The 14,714-nt window shown below is 38.1% G+C and overlaps 1 protein-coding gene across 3 annotated transcripts in view; it reads right to left on the bottom strand.

The window, feature by feature from the left end:
- LOC136875670 (sodium/potassium/calcium exchanger 4) overlaps nt 1-14,714 on the bottom strand; it is a 121,623-nt gene that overhangs the window by 17,698 nt on the left and 89,211 nt on the right. For all 3 annotated transcript variants that reach the window (XM_067149220.2, XM_067149218.2, XM_067149219.2), the window contains 3 exons: nt 13,776-13,995; nt 12,444-12,578; nt 2,070-2,279 (listed from right to left, as the gene is read on the bottom strand). In XM_067149220.2, the coding sequence (XP_067005321.2) occupies nt 2,070-2,279; nt 12,444-12,578; nt 13,776-13,995 (565 nt within the window). The remainder of the gene's footprint in view (nt 1-2,069; nt 2,280-12,443; nt 12,579-13,775; nt 13,996-14,714) is intronic.

Raw genomic sequence — 14,714 nt, 5'->3', positions numbered from 1 at the left:
ATGGGCAGTTTGAAAATTATTTTTAGTGCTCTCTTCCTAAGAACCTCTACCTTTCCAAATAATTCTTTATTACAGCATGCCCAGACATGTATCATATAAGAGATGTGGCTTTCAATAAGAACATAGTAAATACCCTTCAACAACCCACGAGAAAACTTATATCGCAATCTACTGAGGATACCAATCACAGAGATAATTTTATTACAAATAGTCTCCACGTGATTACTCCACGAGAGATTTTCATCTATAATCAGTCCTAAGAATTTAGTACTGTGCACTTTCATTACTCTTTGATTGAAGAAAAGCAGATTTTTATCCAAATTGAAGAAAAGCAGATTTTTATCCAAATTTAATACATAAACACTTCCTCATACAAATTATCATCTTCTAATTCCTGAAGATCTTCACTTACACTATCATCAGAATCACTATCTAAAACACTATTAACTTCACTAACTCCTCAAGTTCAGAAACGTGCATGCTGCTAGTTGCCATATTGACAACTGGCTTGAAAGGAATATGAAATATTTTCGAGTCACCCAATACACATGGTGTGAAGGTCAAACAGGGGGAAACTTTGACATACCTTCACCTCAACCTCTAGTATACAACAATCTTAATGCAAGAGCCATTGTTACAAACTGAGTGGACTATAGGCAGATATCTGAGCATTGGCCATGTGCTCGCAAAGGGGCATGCCTCGTCATCCAATTTTATTGGGTTAAAAACCACCCATTTTACTAAACTCCTTGTTAGCTTCAAAATTTCTCCATTTTTTGAGCCTGCAAACCCCATGCATCCCTGGGCATCTGTCCAATCTATCCAGTTATAAAAGCTTCACTGAATACACATAACAAGCAGTAACTTGTTAAGCATGAGCCAAAGTCAATGTTTTGCTACTGTAGAAATTGATTTACATTGTCTGACCACTTGACTAAATGGTCAGGCCTTAGGTTCAGAGGATTTCAGGTTAAGGGTCTAGTTAATTTCTCTTTCATGGTAAATGGGTGTTTGTGTTAGTTCAACACACTCGTCTTCATGTACAGACATAACACATCATATTACCAACCACTACAGAAACACGCAATAGTGACTACATCCCTCCACGCAAGGTTGGCATCAGGAAGCGCATCCAGCCGAAAACCAGAGCCAGTTCCACATGTGCAACACCGTTTGCATCTATGACCGAAACATCAGGGTGTGGTAAAAGTGGAATAATAATAAGAAGAAATGTATTTCCGTTCTGTAGAAGCCCTATTACAATTATTATTAAGAAACTGACAGAGACTGATTTCTTTTCAGAGTTTCCTTTGTCCATATACAGTATATATAAGAGAACAATACCACTCAATCATGCAGCTTGTGAAACAGGAGTGAAAATGATGGAGGTAAATAGGAGCCATTGAGAGAGAGATAGAGAGGAATCACCAGATGTATTTCCTTAGACCTTAGCGCCAGCTGATTTCCAACCTTCCATTTAATCTTCTGAAATAATAATAAAATAAATTTTTTTAAAAATCAGAATGTCCGCCTCTGTGGTGTAGTGGTTAGTGTGATTAGCTGCCACCCCCAGAGGCCCGGGTTCGATTCCCGGCTCTGCCACGAAATTTGAAAAGTGGTACGAGGGCTGGAACGGGGCCCACTCAGCCTCGGGAGGTCAGCTGAGTAGAGGTGGGTTCGATTCCCATCTCAGCCATCCTAGAAGTAGTTTTCCATCGTTTCCCACTTCTCCTCCAGGAAAATGCCGGGATGGTATCTAACTTAAGGCCACAGGCGCTTCCTTCCCTCTTCCTTGTCTATCCCTTCCAGTCTTCTCATTCCCTCACAAGGCCCCTGTTCAGCATAGCAGGTGAGGTCACCTGGGCGAGGTACTGGTCATTCTCCCCAGTTGTATCCCCCGACCCAAAGTGTGAAGCTCCAGGACACTGCCCCTGAGGTGGTAGAGGTGAGATCTCTTGCTAAGTCCAAGGGAAAAACCGACCCTGGAGGGTAAACAGATTAAGAAAGAAAGAAAGAAAGAAAGAAAAATCAGAATTCTACAAGGAAAAAATCATTTAAACACTACTTACCAATGACAGTAATCATCCATGAGATTATATAAGCTGCTATTCCTATCCACACCACACACATGAGGAATGTGAGTGGATATAAGCGCCGCACAGCCCTATGTCGGCAGTCAGGGACTGTGATGAACAGAACCAATACAATTGGTAGTTTGAAGAGCCACCAAATCTTCATCAAAGTTCCTCCTTTTGAACTTGATAATGTAGAAAAGTAACCTGAAATATGGAAAATGATTACTAAATATAAATTACTCTATAAAATATGAGGAAGTTAATGTAAACCAATACTGAGAATTGTGGTGATATTTAACAACTTCCTTGCATGAAATTTGTTGAATTTGAGACTAGGAAGCCTTGTTAGTTTTGTTAAATCATTTGTACTCATATGTTGGATAGGTTCTGATATCATGATCTCCTGTTGCATTCATATGATGGAACTCTTCAGACACATGAGCATTTAAACTTTTAGTAATTCTTTGGCCATATCATGTCTGTAAAGAAGCAGTTCATGGTTTTTTTGGAATAGATCTTTCCTGTCAAGACCAGCAGCCACTGAAAAGAAAGCCACACTTCATCTAGCTGTACACTCAGAAGATTAAAACAGACAACACTGAGCATAATGCCAGACACGACAAAGAAAGGAGAAGAAAAACACACATCTTCTCCAAAACATATTCAATAAAACTAAACCTTCATCCAAGTGTTTCCTTTGAACATGCTATACAGAGAATAAAAGTAAATAAGAGAACCATTGCACAGTGTTTTCATGATGATGATAAAGATCTTTAGAGATGCTGGAGAAGGGCACGTGTATCAGTTTGAGATAGGGAACACCAGCCTGGAAACATCTCAGACACTGGGTATAAACCAAATTTGTTTTGGAATACTTACAAACTTATGATTTTTGATAGCTGCAGTCGCTTAAGTGCGGCCAGTATCCAGTATTCGGGAGATAGTAGGTTCGAACCCCACTGTCGGCAGCCCTGAAAATGGTTTTCCGTGGTTTCCCATTTTCACACCAGGCAAATGCTGGGGCTGTACCTTAATTAAGGCCACGGCCACTTCCTTCCCACTCCTAGCCCTTCCCTGTCCCACCGTCGCCATAAGACCTATCTGAGTTGGTGCGACGTAAAGCAACTAGCAAAAAAAAAAAAAAAAAACTTATGATTTTGAAAAAATGAATGTACAAAATGGCAATAAGTTTTGATGTATCCAGTTGAACATCTCTGATGTAGTTCTAACAATGTCATTAGCTGTAATGTTTCTTCCAAGAGCTCCTTTACAGTCCCTGAGAGAGTCACACAGACAAGACTCTTCCTATAACTCCACAAGAAGAAATCAAGTGGGATCAGATCAGGTGAACGAGGTGGCCATGCAACAGAAGTTCCTCTTCCTATCCATTTTGCTGTAAATGGCTAAGTAAAGTGTTCTTGAGTAGTACATAAAATGTAGGCTGGAGCTGCATCATGTTGAACCCACATGCAAGGTACAATAAACAGCATTGGCATTTAAGATGTCAGAGAGTTTCCCAATCTAAAATTGATACATGTGCCTTCTACGAGGTCCCTGGAAGACTGTATCATCGCCATCATCATCAGGGAAACACCCTGTATGCAAATTCTGCATTTTCAACATTTATATAATCATGTAAAGTATTTTCCTTTAATTTGAAATGAGTATTAAAAATGTTGGCTTTAAAAACAAGTAGTAATACACTCATACTTCCCCAGAAAAATAAATATGAGCTGAGTTACATAAGCAGCCAAACTTATTTAACTGCTCAGAGTTAATAAAACTGATTACTATTTTATTTAACAGACAAGCTTTGAGCTAAACTTATTCTGTCATCTTCCATATCTATCATGAACCCAGGAGGTACATAAACTTATGAGGCATGCCCGGAGAATAAAGTTGCAGCCTGCATGGGCGAACAGGTAATATTTTAGTGCGTACGTCAGCTATACTGCTTTCCTCTCGCAGCCATTCCTCATTGCTACCTGGAATGGCTGCACAGATTCAGAAACCCAGCAAATGTGAAGTGTGCTCTGTTATATGTTTTCTCCATGCTAGAGGTGAGTGCTTAGTGGATATTCACAGAGCAATCTAATGAAGTGGTGCCATGAATTATTGGCAGGAAGAGTCTCATGATATACTCAGAAGTGTTAGGTCATCTGTGATGACCGATTAACTTCTTCAGATAATTGAAGAAAAAATCTGTGTGACTTCAACTTGTTTCTTACAGGATGACACTTTCATGATGAAGAAGAGGTCAAGAATGAACTGGAAATGTGATTCCAGCAGAAGGTGTTAGAATTCTACGACCATGAGATACAGAGGCTAGTACCCAGTGTTAATAAGTGTTTGGTCAAAGGTGGCAATTATGTAAAAAAAAAAATTTTTTTTTAAAATGCAAATACCAGTAATTAATTGGTAGTGGACATTTCATCAAACAGCAAATTCTGAATGAATGTTAGCCATTGTAACCTTATATTTTGGACACACTTCATACATAAATGTTCACGATGGATGGGTAGGAAGTTACAATGTTGCTAAAATAAGTAGTATTTCAACCAGTAGCGTAGCCAGGATCGACCGATTGGGGTGGGGGTGCCTGTAGTCAGGGGGTGCCAGAATCACTTTCCCATGTTAACTGCTCTTGAAGCTTGTGACAATACTGTGATGACACTTCTAGCATGTTTCAAGCAGTAATATTAGTAAGCGGTCTCCAGTCAGCTGTTTAATTGGTTATTGTGTGTTTATTAAGTGAATTAGCACAATGTGTGAGTGAAGTTTAGATTAAATGCTGTCATTTAGTGCAAGGAGGTAGTAAATTCAGTAAAAGCAGGAATAACTATGCTGCCACAGAGTGTAAAAGGATGCCTATAAAACTGAGAATATAATTTATCATGGCTTTACAAAAAAATATTATTTATTTATGTACTAAATGGATGTTATGGTTTCAAGGAGCTGATAAAATCAACCCTAACACTCCTAGAACTTGTTCCACACATTTCTTCCCTCATAACAGTGAACAAGGCTTAAAAACTGAACTCCTGAACTTGCCATTAAAAAAAAGAAAATTGAAGGCAGATGCTGTACCTTCTCAAAATATTCCTAACTGGAATGAAAATGACATTGATTACTATACTGAAATTCTGAATAGAAGGGAGAAAAAAAAGAAGAAAATATTGTGATTAGGCTATTACTGTTGCTATATTTCCTTCTCTCTAGGATTTTCTACTTTTTCACAAAAATTATTATATTAGGTTCCGCAGAACTTCACGAGTCAACGAGTACAGACACAATTCTCGAGGTAGCTGACAATGCCAAAGAAGAAACCAATTACCTGAAAACAGAAATACGGATACTGAAATTGGAACATTTGTCATTAAGGAAATAATTTATGGTCCTGAAAAAGTCCCAAGTTACAAAATATGCTGTACCTTTTAAGAAACGATCTCTGCACAAATCAAAACAAGAAGCACGTAGTGAACTGAAGCATGTCTGGTCTGAATGTTTCTCTCCGGGCCAAATTGAATCCTTTCTGAGCAAAAAACAAGAGAGTGAAGTGGGGCCTCCAGGACATTGCAAATGCCCTTACCTTAAGAGCTCTTTCTTCTTAGACTATGTTTATTTGCAAGAACAGAGATATCCTCTACCTTGTCACTCAACCTTTCAAAATTTGGCCGAGCATTTCTTAGTGTAAACCTGGAATTCTGACAGAGGTTCTCGATCCCATTAAGATTAAAGGCAAGAACATTTAAGTACTTACAGAAGGTGGCAGTTATCAACTTTCATGTAATGAATATAGATGGTCTTGTGTTACTATTCATCTGATGTGATTTTAGGTCCACATAATTATCTGAAATTCAAAGCAAAATAATATTGCTGTCTCTGGTATGGGCTAGAATGAAATTGTTACTTTCATTGACCTGTCTCAGTCTTATACTTGGCTTTGACAATATGAAAGTGGCTGAGGTATGAGTGACGCTAGTAATGCCATTCCTTATGCAGCCAGTCCCTGCTATGAATGGTGTGAAGATATTGCTCATAGGGTCGGTTGGTGCATGTATTTCAGTAGGCTTGGCAGACTGATGTGCAATAGCAACTTCTGGCTCAGTGAGGAAAGCAATGGAAAACTACCTCACTATTCATTTCCCTAGTATGCCTCTTCAGTGACACCTAGGCCATCTATGACAGCCAATGGTGAACCTGTTGAGGATCCAACCAGCCTCCAGGCTGAATACCCAACATACACATGTGAGAACATAAACATTCACTATGATTAGACAAACCAGGAAGGATATATGGACTTATTTTTAGAATTAGTTTTACCTCGCACTGATACAGATAAGTCTTATGGCAATGATAAGACAGGAAAGGACTAGGAGGAGGAAGGAAGCAGCCTGGTGGGAAAATGGGAAATCATGGAAAACCATCTTCAGGGCTGCCGACACTGGGGTTCGAATCCACTATCTTCCGGATGCAAGCTTACAGATGGCCAACTTGCCAGGAAATATAGGGACATTTTACGAAAGAATGCTGTGAAGAAGAATCTTCTCTGGTTAGCATTATCATCATTTAAGATGAGTTAATATCTAATCTCCAACAGAACATAAGTCCAGATGTATTACAAAATATTCTTAAATTATTGCATTTCCTATAACTTACATGTCATATAACTCACATTTTTCTTTCTTTTGATGCTGTGTTAACACAATCTCGCCCATCACCTGAGCGTCTATTTAAAGGGCTGGCCCAGCTATTCCAGCTGTTAGTGGCAGAGCAAACAACAACGAATTCTTTTCACAATAAGTTCTAAACTAAACAAGATATGGAAACTAAATTTTGCACATACCTTAATGAAGTCCTCTAGTATCTCTGTAGGGTGTGGTAGGTAATGTCACACTTTCCTGGGTGAATGGGAACACCCCACTTTCCACAAAAATAGCATGTTTCATTAATAATTTTATTTTTGAAGCACACTTTGCACCTTCTTCAGGGGAACTTGACTATATTTGATGGTGGAAACTTCAAGACAATATGCTCTTTCCTCTTCCCATCTAACCTAAATGATGGATCCTTGCCGGTGCCCTTTTAGGCGGCAAAATCGCGAGACGTTGACTTGGAGCTGATGAAGTAGATGGAGCTGAGCTTTCGGAGAGAGGTTACTGTACTTGTATGTCGGGTTCATTCCCCCCCCGTTTGAGAATTGCCTGGTGTTCTTTTAGATCTTTTGGTACACCCCTATTTGACCGTATTGTTCCACATACAGCAGTGTTCTGTTCCCGTAATTGTTTCGCGAGTCCAATACTATTTTTAATAATTATCCATATAGACTGTATACCCCTGGCCAAGATTATTTTCAAGCAGCTGGAAAACTGTGCTTTGTAAATTGCATCACTTGCATCATTTATATTGTCCCTACACGCCATAGTTACACTTCAGAACGCAATTATACACATGCTTGTGCAATCACAAACCAACTACGCAGTTAGTTGTGCCAGTGCTAGGCTACCTTCAGAAACAAAACAAAGAAAGTGCATTGGGAGGGAAAATCGCCGTGGCCATGTGGTTTCTGGTGAGTAGAAGCGTTCATAAGGGGATTACTTTCATCTCTTTCGCACATATTTGTGACCAAAATAGATCCCAGCTGCATAGGAACGGCTCCAGTTCAAGGTTGCGCTTATCCGGGCTAACTCGGATACGGTCCACAGCATGGTCACACACTATAGGCAATAACTCGGATATGGGCGTGAATTTGTTAATTAATTATAATAAGTTGGATACTAAGTGTTATGTTAAGTTAAAAATTGCTGAATTCAGTATTTACCTTATTTATGTGCTTATTAGTTTGAGTACTTTGTTCAAAAATAATATTTATCTCAATTTTGCAATTGCCATTGTGAGTGTATGTGTATTATTACCACTGCAGATTTGAGGTGCTATATTTTTGTATTCATTTTAAATGATAAGTCCTCTAAAGATGCATGGCTAAGTGGAATGTAACTCAAAAAATACCCAGCGAACTGTACCCTTTAATGCACTGAAACTGGCTGTAGCGCTATCCTCAGGGTGACGTCACGTGCACCAGCCAATGGCAGTGCAGCTCTCCGGAATGGCCTACCTGTTAGTATTCTAGTTACATTGGGTTATAGCTACAAAATGATGATGGAACACAATGAAGGTGCTTGTGCATCTGTGGTGTACACATGCAATATATGTCGTTATAAGGACTCTGATACAAGTGAATTATGTTGATAGTCAGACTGCAGTACACTACAAAATCTTAAATTAAAAGTCACAACAAGAACAATATGATTAAGGTCAACACTTTTACAGTTCAGTTTACAAACTAAAATCCACGTTTTGAGGCTTCTTAGAAAATATATTCAACAGATCTGTTGGTTCTAATTCTGTCTCTGAATGTTTATTTAGTTTATTGTTTATTGGTTTCTGCTTATTTTCGTTTTGTAAAATTTCCACAGGGGGGATTCTAACCCCTAGTAACCCTTACTTAGCTACATCCCTGATTTCAATATTATGATCTTCATCAGCCAGAAAGAAGGAGATTATGCTGTAAACAGGTGGAAGCAAACTTACATGAAAATGCGACAGTGGTTGTTCATTTCTATTAAAAGGTTGTGAGTCCTAAGTAAAAAGCATCACTGCATTGTCCTACATAAGAGGCTTGCAGTGGTGTCTCAACGGCACACTAGCCACCAGCGTCTTGGAAAGGTGTAGCAATCCAACTGATGAGCCCCCTGCTACACTGGGGTGAAACCCTGGTAATTTCACAATTGAAAAAAAATCCTAAAGGGCTTAAATGTTTTTTAAAACCAATTATGTTCTTGCAGTGACGCTTACAAATATCCCCTTCCTCTATGAAAATGATGTTCATACATTTTCCGTAATGGTGAGTAGAGCCCGGATTTCCATGCACTATCATATCATATTGATAAAATGCACAATAAACTGGAAAATATGCACTATCAAAATTCAGCTCCTTTTGAAACATTGTACAACTAATTTCTCCAAATTTTCTTCATTTAAGCTCATCCGTTTATCTGTCAGCACATTCTTAAGCACCGAAAATGATCTTTCTACATCACAAGAAGTGACAGGTGCATACTTAAATTAAGACATTTGGGACTAAGTAAGGTCAAATTGCACGTCTTTTGCATTTTCACCACAATACGTCTCTTATAAGCTTGACAAATTTCAAATTAGCATTTGAACGGATCACTTTTCCGTGGGATGACTGCAGACACATTTGAACGTCCTCAATTTAACTGGTGACGATTGCCTGCTGCAGTAACAAAGATGTGTGACGAGTGAGAGTTCTGGGTAGGAAATTCCGAGATAAGAATGGAAGAGGGTTCAATGCAAAACCAAAGTTTTTAAGCTGCTATCTTAGTAACACAGCGCCAGTGAAGTGCGATACGAGTTTTGTTTTGTTTGTCTAACACAGATGAAAATATAAGCCGTCAATGAGTAATGCACAATTTACGGTTCAATTTATAGCTATGTACAACTGTAAAACTGGGACACCTTATTCCTAAGAATTAGAGATCGATGTGGGGCCTTCTGGCTTGCGTCGATGTTTACTCAAGCAACAGATAAGAAAGTATTTGGTAAATTGGATTATAGGACCTCTGCCGAATGTACTAACTTTGATTGTCAGATAGGATGCCAGGAATATGTTCTCTCCGTCTCTCAGTAATAGACATACTGTATAATGTGGAAAAATGGTCCCAAATTCTGCAAACTAACATTCGGAAAAGGCACTATCATGCACGTTAACATTATATGTACACAAAAGTAAGAAGAAAAGTCATATCATGCAATATTAAATGTCCAAATATTTGCTATTAAATCCAAAATCTTCAAAATATGCATTATGCACAAATTTTCTCCTAAAAAAGGCCAAAACATGCAAACATGCACAAAATAGGAACGGTTAGGTATTTGGAATTGTTAAGCCATAAAACGAATATTTGCAAAGTTTGAGAAGTGTAACTCGCTTACTTAACAACATGCATTTGCATGGAAATCCAGGCTCTAATGATTTATGTTTTACTGAGGATGTTTTAGAGTCTATCATAACATTGATGTCAGCATTATAAACCAAGCTGCTTATGTAATCCCATCTTATTGCCACACTGTCAATATTAATGCCTTCCAATAGTAGTAGCTCATGACTTCTGAATCAGATGGAGCACAGCCTGTGGTCTTCTGAAAATTTAACCACTGTGTATTAAATTGTTTGTGTCAATGAGTTATATGATACAGAAGAAATGAATTGTAACCTAATGAAGAAATTGTAGTGTACCACACAAAACTATTATATAAAAGAAGAATATTCATGCTGAATAAGGAAATGGAGAGTTATTACTACAAGCCAAGGTATGGATACATAAATAGAGAAAGAGAATATATTTATACTGATGCTGAACAATATCTAAACTAATATTATAAAGAGAAAAAAATTTGTACTGAATGGATTTTAAAAATTCTTTCACCTACAGAAAGCTACATTACCAGTGAGTAACATAGGCTGTATTTTATTTTCAAAACAATTGGAGTTCCCTACAAAAACTGGAATAATGTAACCCAAGGTATCAAACATATGTCTATAAAAGTCATTATAGGCTAATATAGACAAAATATTGAATTTCTCACACAAAGATGAGACAAAGCTCATTTTAAGCTTCACGATGCAAAGAACAAAACTTGGTGAGGCCCTATGGGACACAAAAATTATGTTTTAAGGGCCTAAAACCAACCATCATGGAGATATTGCCATCACACTACCCTGCTCTAGGAATCAGAGGAAGAAATGACCAGCCATAACCATGGCAACATCAGCTCAAGGATTCTACAGTAGAATATAGGTCTGGAGTTCGAAGTAGGCACATGCATAAATGTAGGCAAGATCTAGGAGAGATTCTGCTACACATATGACTATCTGAAAAAAAAGCACTGTGGGGGGTAAGCCACCCATAAGAGTGGAGGTGAGGAGGGAGTGGTATACAAAAATAAAATATTATTGAGTCCATAGGTTTTGTGATCACTGAGATGAACAGTGACACTCTGCTTGTTGTTTAAGTCTAAGTTCAGCCCCCATCAGCATGCGGTGTGAGAAGGGGTGAAAAAAGTCCAAAATGGCTCAGATTATGTGGATTTATGTGTGTGCACCCCTCTGTGGATGGGGGGGGGGGGGGTTATGTATCAGTCAACGTCACATGGAGTTGATTGGAGGGATAGAAGGCTAATAAAGAATTTGTATATAAACCAGAGAGCAAGAGTGAGAATAGGAGATGAGTTGAGTGAAGAAATTGTATTAGGAAGAGGTGTAAGACAGGGCTGCTCTTTATCACCGACACTGTTCAACATCTATCTCGAAGAAATAATCAATGAAAGTTTTAATGGAAATAGTGGAGTTTGTGTTGGAGGTAGGAGAGTAGAATGTATAAGATTTGCAGATGATATGGTTGTGATGGGAGAAAGCGAACGTGAAATGATACAAATGTTAGATAAACTCAACATGAAACTAGAAGAATATGGAATGAGAATTAATAAGAAGAAGACCAAAAGTATGATAATTGGAGGAAAAGGTAGAAGTTGTCATATTAGTATAGGAGGAGAAGAAATAGAGCAAGTCAGTAACTTCAAGTATTTGGGAAGTATGATCAGAGATGATATGTATTGCACAACAGAAATTAAGAAAAGAATTGCCATAGCAAAAGAAGGCTTTAGGAAAAAGTCAAAATTATTTTGTGGACCACTAAACAAAGATTTGAGGAAAAGACTTGCTAAGTGTTACATTTGGAGCATAGCGCTGTATGGAGCAGAGACTTGGACATTGAGAAAGAAAGATGAGAGAAAATTGGAGGCACTAGAGATGTGGGTATGGAGGAGAATAGAATGAGTGAAATGGGAAGACCGAGTAAGGAATGAGGAGGTATTACGAAGAGTTGGAGAAGAACGAAGTATGTTACAAACCATTAGAAGGAGAAAAATGAACTGGATCGGACATTGTTTGAGGAGGGACTGTTTACTGAAAGAAGGAATAGAAGGAATGGTGAAAGGCAAACGAGGAAGAGGAAGGAAACAATATCAAATGTTGGACAATATCCAAGGAAATAAATATTCGGACATGAAAAACTTGGCGCAGGACAGGCAACAGTGGAAGAGGTTCATCCCATGACAAGACCTGCCATAAGGCAGAATACCTAGATAGATAACGTCACAATAATGCAATCTAAAAAAATTCGCTTCGTACATAATTAACAGGTAATAAAGTACCTAAAAGTAAACAATCAATAAAGTGCCCAGGCAGTGCCAGGTAATATAGCTAGTACTGTATAATTTACTTACTTTTAGGTTTCTCCACAGTAGACTCTACCTCTGTCGCCGACAGCTTTGCTCTAATCACTGAGCCGGCATGTGGGCGGTATGTTCCCTCTAACGGCACTTCAAGGTGGCAAGAAACTGACTTCACATCTTGCAGATCTGTTCAGAGACAAAATAGTTATCTAAAACTACCCTCACAAGAAAAACATGATGTACTGTATAACATTCCCCTGAATGTGGTTAGAAAGAGAGCAGAAAATATGGAAATCTGAGGGGAGAAGGTCAGGCCAATACAGAGGATGAGGAAGAGGTTCCCAGCCAAGTTCAGCAATCACAATCAAGAAAACCTGTGTTTCACAACACACAAACTCCACACTCAGTTTAAACAATGGAATAACGAAAAGCAATGCCTTCACGCTGCATTGCCAACCCAAAAGAATACCTCACGAACTTATGAATCGACCCAACATTTAAGAAAAGACTAGGTAAGAAACAGGTAGGGAATCTGCCACCTGGGTGGCTGCTCTAAATGCAGATCGCTGTTGATTGATTGATTGATTGATTGATTGATTGATTGATTGATTGATTGATTGATTGATTGATTGATTGATTGATTGATTGATTGATTGCTTGTCTTACTTTGCATCCTACAACATGTTTGCAAATAAAAGTAATATAAAATTAGTATACTTTATGTTATAGAATATTATCCACTGGCTGGATAGACTGTCATGGAAGGCCATAATTCAGGTATCCATGATCTAATCTGAGAAATCACTTAATTTGCATAACTGACTTTTTCTTCCTGTGCTTACTTGTTCTATAAGTGCCCTCCTATGTTCTGTTTATTCGTTCCTTTCTGTTTTGCCTTGTGCTTTGTAATATACAGTAGAATTAATAAAGAGGTGGCGGTGGTGGTGGGCAGATCCTGCGATAATTGTGGTGGAAGATTATGTTATGTGTAGTATGTGAGTTTCCCTGAAGCAAGGAAATTAACCACTTACAATTGAAATCCCACGTTCTAGCCAGGATTCTAACCTGAGGCCCGAAGACCAAGATATGGACCATTCAGCCATTGAGCTGGACATTTTAAGGAGAAAAACATGATAATTATCCCCAAGTCATAGAACTGGGAGAGACATGAAGCAAACTGGGAAAGCTGTGCTAGAAGGCAGGTGAGAAGTTTCACTAAAATCCAAAAGGAGTGAAAGAAGTTCATCAAGAAAACTAAATCTACATGCAACTGTGTTACTTTCCATTCTGGCACTCCAGACCCTAACTGTGTATTCATTTGAAATTAAACAGTATGAAAGACTGTGTGTGCATTATTCATCTTAGTGCAAATAGAGATCTTACCCTGTTTTGAAGTAGAAAATGTTTTCACCACCTTCTTGGCTCCTTTATGCAGCTGAGTGTTTGCAAACATGAGAATGAAGTAGATAAGGTACAATAAGATCAATACTGTTGCCTCATACCACCTCACTTCTTCATCCCACACAACTACAATGAGAGTACATAGCACCACTATGTAGATTGAACTATCTCGAGTAAGGGGCCACCAGGAGAGTTTAATCACCTGTAAAGAAATATTCAGAAGTTACACAATTCACAGTACTGATTACTGAGATAGGAAAGCTAGCTAATAATAGCATAATAGTCTACAAGATTAGGAACAAAATACACTATAGGAATTTCCAAAGACAGAACATAATTGATTCTTCTCCTCCTCCTTTTTCTCCTACTGAAAAACCTTTTACCATGTGGTTCCTTTTTCTTGTATGGTGATCTCCATTTCTTTTCCTGAATTTTTAATCAGGTGATCAGAAACTAATCATCTTTTATAAATTGTCTATATTTGAGTGTTGACTTGTACAAACTCATGATTTGTTTCCAAAACTTCACTTTTCTAGATGTGGAAAATGAACTTCTGAAATATCTGAAGTTGAATATTTATTACATATTAATTTTGAAGCATTGCTATTTTGAAAGATTGATTGTTCATTTTATTCATTCATTGGATTTAGACCAGCTTCATGACTGAAGAAGAGTTCCAGTCCTGGGATGATAAACTACATCAAATAAGAACAAAAAGGGCCATAAAAGAGCTGGGAAAATGAAAGACTTCATTAAAATTTGCAAAGTGAATATTGCTAAGATCAGGAAAATACAGATATTGACATATAGCAGGACCTACGAATGAGGAGAGCTAGTCATAAGTAATTGGAAGTAAATGGAGATCTCATGATGTTTTTCATAATTATGTCTCTCAGGTTTTGAACTCAGTATTATTATTAT

This window comes from Anabrus simplex, chromosome 6 (assembly GCF_040414725.1).
Source record: "Anabrus simplex isolate iqAnaSimp1 chromosome 6, ASM4041472v1, whole genome shotgun sequence".
Lineage (NCBI taxonomy): Eukaryota > Metazoa > Arthropoda > Insecta > Orthoptera > Tettigoniidae > Anabrus > Anabrus simplex.
This window is presented reverse-complemented; position numbering and strand designations above follow the sequence as displayed.